This window comes from Colobus angolensis, unplaced genomic scaffold, assembly GCF_000951035.1.
Source record: "Colobus angolensis palliatus isolate OR3802 unplaced genomic scaffold, Cang.pa_1.0 Scaffold76, whole genome shotgun sequence".
Taxonomy (NCBI): Eukaryota; Metazoa; Chordata; class Mammalia; order Primates; family Cercopithecidae; genus Colobus; species Colobus angolensis.
The window spans coordinates 1586976-1597227 of record NW_012121376.1 but is presented as its reverse complement, the minus strand read 5'-3'; the positions used below and the strand labels follow the sequence as shown (position 1 = coordinate 1597227).

Genomic DNA, 10252 nt, shown 5'->3' with positions numbered 1-10252 from the left:
CCGGGACCTCTCCCACCTGGGTGAAGAGGGCATGTGAGCCTCACCTGATCTTGATCATCTCAGCTAAAACACTGAACCTCCTTCAGCACCCACCAGCAGGGGATGGAGCAGAACTGTATAGGGTACAAAAGCGCCCTGCCATTATCAGGTCCAGATGAAAACCTACAAGTTGAATCAGCAAGGTGCGGACAAATATGCAAGCAGAAACCCTCTTACAGGAGGTTCAAGGCTGGTCACGATGGCTCACTCCTATAATCCCAGCACTTTGGGAGGCCAAGTCAAGCAGATCACTTGAGGTCAGGAGCCGCAGACCAGCCTGGCCAATATGGCAAAACCCCTTCTGTACTAAAAGTACAAAAATTAGCCATGCATGGTGGTGGGTGCCTGTAATCCCAGCTACTCGGGAGGCTGAGACAGGAGAATCGCTTGAACCTGGGAGGTGGAGGTTCCAGTAAGCTGAGATAGTGCCATTGTACTCCAGCTTGCGTGACAGCGAGACCCTGTCTCAAAAAAAAAAAAAAAAAAAAACAGTTTGAGAATGTCAGACAAGGCAGCACCCTGGGCAGGTGCTCAGGTTGGGCAGAGTCTCTCTCGGGGGAGGGGAGTAACAGGACGGAGCTCCCCGAGGGCTCCTTGCGTGTCTGTATCCTGATGCACAGCAGGTGGGGGCTGCGGGACCAGAGAAGGAAGTGCCCCAGCTGGGCACTTCCCGAGAAGGAAGTGGTGCCGGAATTTCCCCCAGGTGTGGCCTCGCGGGTATAAGAGTGGCTGCTGCCAGGTTCATGGCCAGGTGCAACTGTGGGATTGCCGCCAGGTGTGCAGGCCGCTCCAAGCCCGGCCTGCCCTGCTGCCACCACCATGACAGTGAGCCTCTCCACATGCCACTTGGATGGTTGCCACTTGGATGGTTGCCACTTGGATGGTTGCCACTTGGATGGCACAGCCTGGCCTGGAAGGGCTGGGGTGGGGTTCTCTGAACCCTGGGATGAGGGTGTCGGGATGGGCTCTGGGAAACCCCTCAGTCTGCGGGTAGGGGGAGGCAGCTACAGATCCTCGGAGCCCTGGCATGCTGGTGTCTTGGGCTAAAGGGCTAGCCTCTCTGGGCTTCAGTTTCCCGATCTTTAGAGGGAGGGCTGTACTCCATCTTTCCCTTGGGAACAAGGAAAGCTGAGGTGGAAGTGAGGTGCCCCCTGCCCTGGGCACCCCCTAACCACCCACCTGCCTGTTTCACCAGCTCCTCCCTGGCCTCCTGTTTCTGACCTGGTTGCATGCATGCCTGGCCCACCATGACCCCTTCCTCAGGGGGCACCCCCACATTCATGGGACCCCACGCTGCTACTCAGCTGAGGAACTGCCCCTCGGCCAGGCCCCCCCACACCTGCTGGCTCGAGGTGCCAAGTGGGGGCAGGCTTTGCCTGTAGCCCTGGTGTCCAGCCTGGAAGCAGCAAGCCACAGGAGGAGGCATGAGAGGCCCTCAGCTGCGACCCAGTGCCCGATGCTGCGGCCAGAGGAGGTGTTGGAGGCAGACACCCACCAGCGCTCCATCTCACCCTGGAGATACCGGTGAGGACCTGGGGATCCTGCTGTGGCGTGGGCTGCCCCTCCCCTGGCAGGGCCCTGCCTGGAGAGCTCTCTGGGCCTTGGTGGTTCGCCCCTGTCAAGTGGGCGTGGCCACCTGAGCTCCGTCCCTCCGGCCCTGCTGACCTGGGCGGCTGAGCTGCTTCTTGCGGTCGTGCCCTGCCTGCCACTGTCCTTGGTGGCCAGGGTCCCCTGGGGAAATTCTGGGCCCCCTCACCTGGGTTCCTGCAGAAGTGGGGCTGGGTGGTGAAGCGGGAGGGAGGCTTTAGAGGCCTCTGGCCCCTGCTCTGTGCTCTTGGAGTGCCCTGGGGACACATGGATTTCCACCACTTATAAGCCTGACTGCACGCCAAGCCCGTGTGGCTCGGCCCTCACTGCCTCAGGTCCCATCCTGAGCACTCGGGGAGGGAACCTGAGGGGAGAGGAGCCTCAAGGAGGCAAGGGTAGGGCCAGAGACTCACTGTGCGCCCCGTCCCGCAGTGTGGACACAGACGAGGACCGCTATCCACAAAAGCTGGCCTTCGCCGAGTGCCTGTGCAGAGGCTGCATCGACCCACGGACCGGCCGCGAGACAGCTGCGCTCAACTCCGTGCGGCTGCTCCAGAGCCTGCTGGTGTTGCGCCGCCAGCCCTGCTCCCGTGACGGCTCGGGGCTCCCCACGCCAGGGGCCTTCGCCTTCCACACCGAGTTCATTCGCGTGCCTGTCGGCTGCACCTGCGTGCTGCCCCGGTCAGTGTGACCGCCGAGGCCATGGAGCCCCTAGACTGGACACATGGGCTCCCCAGAGGGCACCCCCTATTTATGTGTATTTATTGTTATTTATATGCCTACCCCAACACTACCCTTGGGGTCCAGGCATCCCCCGTGTCTGGAGGACGGCCCCCCACTGTTCTCCCCATCTCCAGCCTCAGTAGTTGGGAGTAGAAGGAGCTCAGCACCTCTTCCAGCCCTTAAAGCCACAGAAAAGGTGTCACACAGCCACCTGTACCTTGGCTCCCCGCCCCGCTCCCGGCTTCCCTCACCCTATCACTGACCTCAGGCCCCCCAGGCTCCAACCTCCTTGGAAGTACCCCTGTTTCTTAAACAATTATTTTAGTGTACGTTTGTTATTAAACTGATGAACACATCCCCCGAGGCCAACATTCACTGCGACATTCTCCCGCTCAGCCCTGGCCCAGGCCACCCACGGACCCAATTCTGGGGCATCCTTCCAGAAAGGTCTATGCAGCAGCGAGCAGTGCATGCAGGTGGGACTGAGCTCTAGCATGGGGGAGCACAGGTGTCCCTGCTCTGCCCACGGTGTCTCCCCGGAGGATATCCCTGGGGACAGGAATGAGCCGCCTTCCCCAGGCAGAGCCTTGAGCCCTGCGCTTTGTGATGATGTGAGCGCCTGGGGCACCATCTCGGCCCCCAGGCGAAAGTCTCTCAGGATGAACTGCAGGGCTGTCAGCTCAAGGCAGGGCCCCAAGCCTCTGTGGGTCGGATCAACAGCCAAGACCAAGGCGCCCTCCCTAAAGGTGAACTAGCCAGGCTCTGGGCCCAGGCTCTGCTGGAGATTTTAGTTAAGGGACCCTGGGGTAAGCAGCCTCAGTCGTGGAAAAGGGGCCCAGGCCTGTGACAGTCTCAGGGTCTCAGTCTCTCGGCCCCCAGTCCTGAGGGCCGACATTGCCGTGGGGCTGCTGGGCAGTTTTTAGCCCCTCCTCTGCCTGGCCCCCTGGCTCACCCACCTACCATGTCCAGGTGCCTGGAAATAGGGGTGGGGGACTCCACTCAGACCCCCAGAGGAGGAGGTCTCAGGGAAGACTTCCTGGAGGTGGTGGCCTTTGTCCAGGAGGTAGAATTTTCATTCAACATATTTCTTTTCTTTTTTGAGAAAGGGTCTCGCTCTGTTGCCCAGGCTGGAGTGCAGTGGTGTGACTTCAGTGCACTGCAACCCCCACCTTCTAGGTTCAAGTGATTCTCCCAGTTCAGCTTCCCAGTACAGGCGTGTGCCACCACACCCAACTAATATTTGTATTTTTGGTAGAGGCGGGGTTTCGCCATGTTGGCCAGGTTGGTCTTGAACTCCTGAGCTCAAGTGATCCTCCCACCTTGGCCTCCCAGACTGCTGAGATTATAGGCATGCGCCACCACACCCAGCCATATTGAGTTTCCACCAGGCGCCTGGCACTGGGAACAGGCTGAGAACAAAATAGTCAAAATCCCTCCTGCCCCCATAGTGACTGAGGGAACAAGTGGTGTTTAGTCTGTGAATGAGTCCAGGACAGAGGCTCTGGGGGAGGGGCTGCGGTTCTAAGCAGAGGGTCAGGGAGGCCTCGAAGACCTGAAGGGGAGGAGGAAGGAGCCAGGCAGCCATGCAGGGAATAGCTCCAGGCAGCAGGAAGAGCCCATGCAAAGGCCCTGAGAAGACACATGCTGGGTGTGTCCAAGGGTCAGAGAGTGGCCTGTATGGCTGACGCCAAGTGAGAGGAGGACGGCGGGGGTGGGGCAGGGCAGGGCACTGGGTGCAGATTGTGTCTGCCATGGGGCCATCAGAAGCTTGTGGCTGTCATTGAAGGGAGCTGAGCCTGTGGGTTCAGAGCTGGAGGCACTGGGGTGGGGTTTGGGTTTCAATGGCAGTGACAGGATTGTTTTTGGAGGTGAGGGAAGAGCGGGAGATGGCAGGTGGCCTGGGTGGGGATGGCCCACGTAGCTGGGGTCTGGATTTGGGCCAGGATTGGACGTGGGGATGTGGGGGTTTCAAGGGTGACCTGAAGCTTGGTGATCTGGGGGGGACAGCTGAGACGAGGCTGGATTGAGATGACTGCATGGTGCTGAGTGTTGGCTGGTGGGGGGCGGATTCTGAAAGCCCCGGGAACAGAAGTCCCTGGCTCTGAAGTGTTGAGTTGCTGGGAAAGCAGGTGGGCAAGCAGCAGGCAAGGGCTTCTCCAGCCTCAGGAGAGTGGGTGCCTTGGTGAGAGTCCAGTGGCAGGGGATGTGGCTGATGCACGGCAAAGCTTTGAGGGCACCCGGCTGGGGTGGTGGCGAGGACCTGTGGGCAGGTGCCTGTGCAGCCAGCCACAGCCTCCGCACAAGTGAGGAGCAGGAGCGTCCAGAAGCCCCCTACAACTTGGCCTGAGTGTCCTGGGCAGCTGGAGAGCCCTCCAGCATCAGTGTGGGGGGAAAACAAGGGTGCATCCGCCACCAGCCTCACCCCAGTTTCTACAGAAAAGAGGCGCAAGGTAGAGGCTCGCCACATGGCTCCCGCCCTGTTCCCTTTTCACTTAATGCCTCTGGAATCCAAGCCCCTTAGGGAGGCGCTAGGTGTGGAGGGCCTGCAGGGCCTGGGAGAGCTATCAAGGGAGGACTCCGTTACCTCCTCCAGGCCGGGAGGACCTTTCTAGGGAGGCACACACCTGGAATCCCCAGGTACTGTATTTCGTGGAATATAGGGTACCTGGGATTTCATGTGCTGCTGACAAGGAAGGCGATGCTGATGCTAATGAAACTGGAATGCGGCCCGGCCAGCAGGAAAAGGGGTGCCGGCCCAGGCCTCGGGAACCATCGCTACCCCGGCCCCGCCCACCGGCCCCAGGCAGAGGCTCAGGCGCACGCTCCGGGCTTTGCTGCGTTTATTGCGGGCGGGCGCCCGGGCAGGAGGGCAGGTCTGGGGTGAAGTCACACGACCTCGTCGGTCACCGGGATGGGGTTGGCCTGGGGACCTCCCGGGGGTCCCCCCGCCGCCGCCGCCTCCTCCTCGCTGGGCTTCTTGCGGGCCTCGGCCGGGGGCCGCGGCGGGGGGTTGGTGGGCGGCTGCTTGATGGTGCCTCCGATCTGCGGGCGCTCCCGGGGCTTGGGCTCGATCGGTGTCCACTGCTCACCGCGCACGGCCGCCTGCGGGGCACGGAGGGGTTGGGCCCCACGCCCCAAAGCCGGCCCTCTCTCCCTGGAGGCCCACCCCGCCAGGGGCCCCGGGACAAGTCTGAATCCCACGCGGGATGGCGTGACTGCCGCTCAGAGAAGTGAGGGCCGGAGGCCACACAGCCAGGACCTGGGTCGGCCTGACACCAACCCAAGCTATTTCTTCATGCCAGGGGTAGGGCAGGAACCCCTGGGCTTCTGGAAGATTCCCTGGTGGACACTCCCAGATGCAAATTCCAGCACCTAAATTCTCCTCCCAAGGTGCCAAGGCAGGGAGCCGAGGGCAGGGAGGACGCCTGAGGTCCAGCAGGAGGGGTGGCCCAGGAGAGTAGCAGGCCCGGCTCCGTCTGGTGGGTGCCATTCACCCACCCTGGCCGGCAGCCCCCCAAGGGTGCCCAGGCATTTCTGCACATGGGGGTCAGGGGCAGAGCTTGAAGAACGCCGGATTCCACTGGCTGACTAAAAATACAGACTCCTGGGCCCATGCCCGGAGGTTCCACTGCAACAGGTCAAGCGGACCCGGGAGTGTGTGCTTTTCATCTTCTATTCCACAAGATCCGGTAGAAAAATATGTCACATCATATCCGTCATGAAGCAGAAAGAGAAACGGGACATCTGCGATCCTACCTAACTCCAAAACGGAAATATTCCGTCCTGAAGAGCAAAACTATAAGGCTGATAGAAGAAAATGCAGGAACGTGAACACAGGACCCAGGGCCAGGGAAAGGTGTTTTTACAAAGCACAGACCACACAGCAAGTAAACAGGGAAACATCTGCTCTTCAGTGCAGTGAAGGACTTCACGGGCCAAGTTAACAGACCCTTCCCAGAAAGCAGGAAGGCATTCACAGTGTCTAAAGGTGACGAAGGCTCAGTAGCTAAAATAATACGTGAAATTCCTGCAAGTTAAGAAAAAGACAAAAACCACAATAGAAAAATGGACAAAGGATATGAACAGGCAACTCAAGGGAGAAGAAACTCCAACAGCGCAGATCCACAGTCAGAGAAGAGCGAGTCCAGGCTCCGCACGGCCAGCCTCGTGCTGTGGAACTGCCAAGCGTGGGAGAAAGCGCTGTGCGCCAGGTGGGGGCAATAGGGCCGGCACGGCCGGTGGTAGGTTGTCTGCTGGGGAGCAGCTGAGCCCAGCAGGGTCAACGGTACAGAGGCTGATGCCTGACCCGGCAATTCCTCTCTGGGTTTAGCACAAGGAATTCCTACTGAGGTCTCCAGGAGCGGCTAGCTGTATGTGATAGCAGGGAGCCAGGGGGCATGTGGTGCAACAAAGCAACAGCCCAGAAGAGCGCTTGGCAAGAGGAAGGGATTCTAAAGGAGAGCCCTGAGAGGCCGGTGGCAGGTCAATGAGCCTTGAAGCAGAACTCCACTTACATACGTGGAAGGCACACACAGAAAGTACTGCACATTTAACACCACACACACACTTTGCGCTGATTTGTGGGCGGTGCCAGGATGTACGCAGTCATGCAGACATTTTCTTAAACTGCCGACACCTGGGTTTGGTTTAGTGTGCGTTTGCCTCTGTGGGCAGGAGGCACTTGCCTCTAGGGACAAAAGGATTTAAATAAGCAAAGTCTGAGGGCTCCGTCCACTCAGAGACCCCTGCAGTAAGAGGTGGCTTGCAGCCGTCTGTTCCGGAGCCCAGGGTAGGCAGAGGGCATTTCACCCAAGGCCTGGCCAGGCTGCGCCCTGTCCTCCCACCCATCCCTGGCCTCTCAGAAAGATCACTGTATCCCGTGGGATGGGCAGCCCTCTCACAGGCTGCTGTGGTCCTAAACCAAACCCAGGTGTCAGCGGTTTAAGAAAATGTCTGCGTGACTGCGTGATCCTGGCACCGCCCACGAATCAGCGCAAATAGGGTTGAGGTGAGAAAAGCCTGATAAATGGACCCAAGCCCAGGCATAGCCTTCCGCCGGCTGCATGGCCCCAGGCCGGCCACAGCACCTCCCTGAGCCTCCGCCTCTTCGTCTGTAAAGTGGGGACACCAGTACCCCTCCCAGGGCCGTGGTGCGGGTTGATGAGGAAATGCAGGGAAATGACCCAACACACGAGACGCGCCAAAAACGGCAGCGGCAACTGCTGCGTCCCTGCCGTGCTGTGAGCACACGCCCGGGCTCGCGCTTGCTCCCAGCCTCGGCTCGGCCTACAGAGCTGACTTCAAGGGCCACGTATGTCCGAGGGTGTCAGGGCAGGGGCAGGGGGTGGGGGTGGCTGGGGCTGACCTCAGAGGGCGCCACTCACCAACAGGTAGATGCCGCTCGCGATGGCCAGGCAGGCAGTCCCCAGGATGGTGGCCAGCAGGAAGCCGGCGGGCACCGAGAGCCTGGGGGAGTGGGGGGTGGGAGGCAGGGACACAGAAGGGCACTCAGAAAGGGGAATGGAGCCCCAGGTCTGGGGCCCAAGGCCACAAAGTCTCAGGACAAGGCAGACCACAGACCCAGGGGATGTGCACGGCCCAGGGCTTGTTTCAGTCCTGGGTATTCTCGGCCTTGATGTGGACGCGAGTGGCTCTAGGGTACTTGCTCAGAGGAACCCCCAGCAGCGGCAGGGCAGCTCCGTGCCGGTGTCCTGGCCTCGGCCGGCAGGAACCACCAGACACACAGCACGGAACCCTCCACCCCTACCAGGAAGCCCAGGCGAGACCCCCCAGCAGGGCCTGCTGACTCCAGACAGGATCGGAGCTACTCAGGTTTGGGGAGGATCCTTACAGATCCTGCACACTAGACAGCAGACACAGGATCGGGGGGCCCCCCAGAGCCGGGGACCCGAATTTTTGTTTGGAAAAACATCGAGGTAAGTAGGGGCTGGCTTCTGTCCAGGCAGCCCGGCCGGTGGGACAGTGGGGGAGGGTCGGCTCCAAGCCCCCCTGAGCCCTAGAGGGGGTGCAGGGTGGGGACTCACAGGAGGTGCAGGACGGCCCGAACGTAGTAATTCCTGGTGAGGGGCCCGAACAGCTTCACCACGGAGGTCATGTACTTCTGCCCCCTGCGCGAGGGAGGAAGGGGAGACAGAGCGGCTGGGCCTCTCCCACTCAGGACTCCCCTGCTGCCCTGCTGACGACCCCAGGGCACCCAGGCCTCTTTCCTCCCAGAAGACACAGCGGGCAGGCACCGGCCTTGGTTTGCCCACAAGCACCAAAGAATTGGTTGCGAAGCCTCTGAGTGAGGAACTAGGCTCCACGTACCCGACCCTGTGAGCCCTGCCTGGCCCCGCAGCCCCGGGAGAGACCCCAGAGCAGGAGGGAGACTCACCAGCGCTCCATGGTGGAGCCCTTCTTCCTCTTCCCCCGGGGATACTCCAGCAGGCAGACAAACACGCCCGCCACGCTGAAGCCATGTGGTTAAGGAACAGCCCAGCTCAGCCTGCGCGGCCACAGGGAACCCTCGTTACTGAAGACAACACAGAGAGGCCCGAGCACAGCGGCTCACATCTGGAATCCCAGCACTGTGGGAGGCTGAGGCGGGAGGATCACTGGAGCCCAGGAGTTTGAGACCAGCCAGGGCAACACAGTGAGACCCTCATCTCAACAAAAAATTTAAAAGTCAGCCAGGGGTGGTGGTGTGTGCCTGTGGTCCCAGCTACTCCAGAGGCTGAGGTAAGAGGGTGGCCTGAGTCCAGGTGGAGGCTGCCATGAGTCACGACTGCATCACTGCACTCCAGCCTGGGGGACAGAGCGAGACCGTGTCTCAAAAAAAAAAAAAAAAAAAAAGGGGGGCAGCCACTGCCTGAGGTCAGAGAGCCAGGAGGCAGCCACGGGAGGTTCCAACAGGTCCGGCACTCGGGGTTGCCCACGCCCGCCCTCCCACCACCCTGCCCAGTGCTGCTTGTCGCAAGGTACGGCTGGGCTGAGATGGGGCAAAGGAGGTGGAGGGGCCAGGCAAGGGGACTGACTGACAGGAGGAGGCAGACAGGATCCCAGCAGTCCAACCGGGAGGCCTCAGTGCTGGCCCTGGCCCTCTGGTGACACCCCCTGCCCACCCCTCACCGGGACTCAGACTGGGGGTCTGCCGCTGACCACCACATGGCCCAGGTGAGGAGCCTGGCTGCTGGGGCCTAGGCTGCCCAACCCGTGGACAGCCCACCCTGTGTCCCAGCCTGGCTGCAGTGGCGGGGAGCAGAGGCGAACAGCTCACTGTGAAGTGGTTCCCTGGCTCTGCCCTGGGCGTTCCCCGCCCCCCAGAGCCTCAAATGGAAGGATACATGGAGTAAGCACCAAAGTACCACTGGGTGAAGCGGCCAGCTGTGGCCACGATGCCCCCGGTGATGAGGACTGCGGGGAGAAGTAGGTCAGGCACTGTGGGACTCCCGTCCTGGGGGCCTGGGCCACTCCCCTTCTCTACCTACTGTGGGCCACCAGGCCACCCAGAGCTGCCCCCTCCCCATCCCCACAGCACAGTGACAGGGTCAGGGACACCCCCAGGAGGCACCCTCTGCGCTGGTGAAGAGAGAGCCTGTGGCGCACGGGCTGGCGGAGGGGGTGCTGGACATGCCCGGGCTCTAGGTCCCAGGAGCGGCCAGGGACGGCCCGACCTGCAGCCCCCGTGGGCCTGTGCCCCTGGGCTCTGGGACCCCCGAATGGACCCCTTGTCACCATGAGTCTCTGATGCACTGAAAGCCAATAGGCCGAGTGTGGTTTCTGCATCTTCTTGGGGGAGTGTCTGTCCTCCTGATACGGAGTTCCTCTTCACCCGTCAGCTGTTTCGCCTTAATTTCGGTTTCGTCTGATATGGCTATTTCTGCACCGTTTTTTGGGCGGGGGG

General features: G+C 61.0%; 2 protein-coding genes across 4 annotated transcripts in view; one reads left to right on the top strand and one right to left on the bottom strand.

The window, feature by feature from the left end:
• Positions 1-815: 815 nt before the first annotated feature.
• IL17C (interleukin 17C) lies at positions 816-2709 on the top strand. Its single transcript, XM_011928011.1, has 3 exons — positions 816-864; positions 1235-1563; positions 2059-2709. Exons 1-3 carry the CDS (start codon positions 859-861, stop codon positions 2315-2317), a joined length of 594 nt encoding a protein of 197 aa, XP_011783401.1. The 5' UTR covers positions 816-858; the 3' UTR covers positions 2318-2709.
• Positions 2710-5172: 2463 nt separating this feature from the next.
• The window catches only part of LOC105501882 (cytochrome b-245 light chain), a 7566-nt gene continuing 2486 nt past the window's right edge, over positions 5173-10252 (bottom strand). For 2 of the 3 annotated variants that reach the window (XM_011928008.1, XM_011928010.1), the window contains exons 2-6: positions 9693-9762; positions 8744-8818; positions 8394-8477; positions 7734-7815; positions 5173-5451 (exon numbers count right to left, since the gene is read on the bottom strand). In XM_011928008.1, the coding sequence (XP_011783398.1) occupies positions 5236-5451; positions 7734-7815; positions 8394-8477; positions 8744-8818; positions 9693-9762 (527 nt within the window). In that variant the 3' untranslated portion in view covers positions 5173-5235. The remainder of the gene's footprint in view (positions 5452-7733; positions 7816-8393; positions 8478-8743; positions 8819-9692; positions 9763-10252) is intronic. The other variant, XM_011928009.1, reaches the window with a different exon arrangement.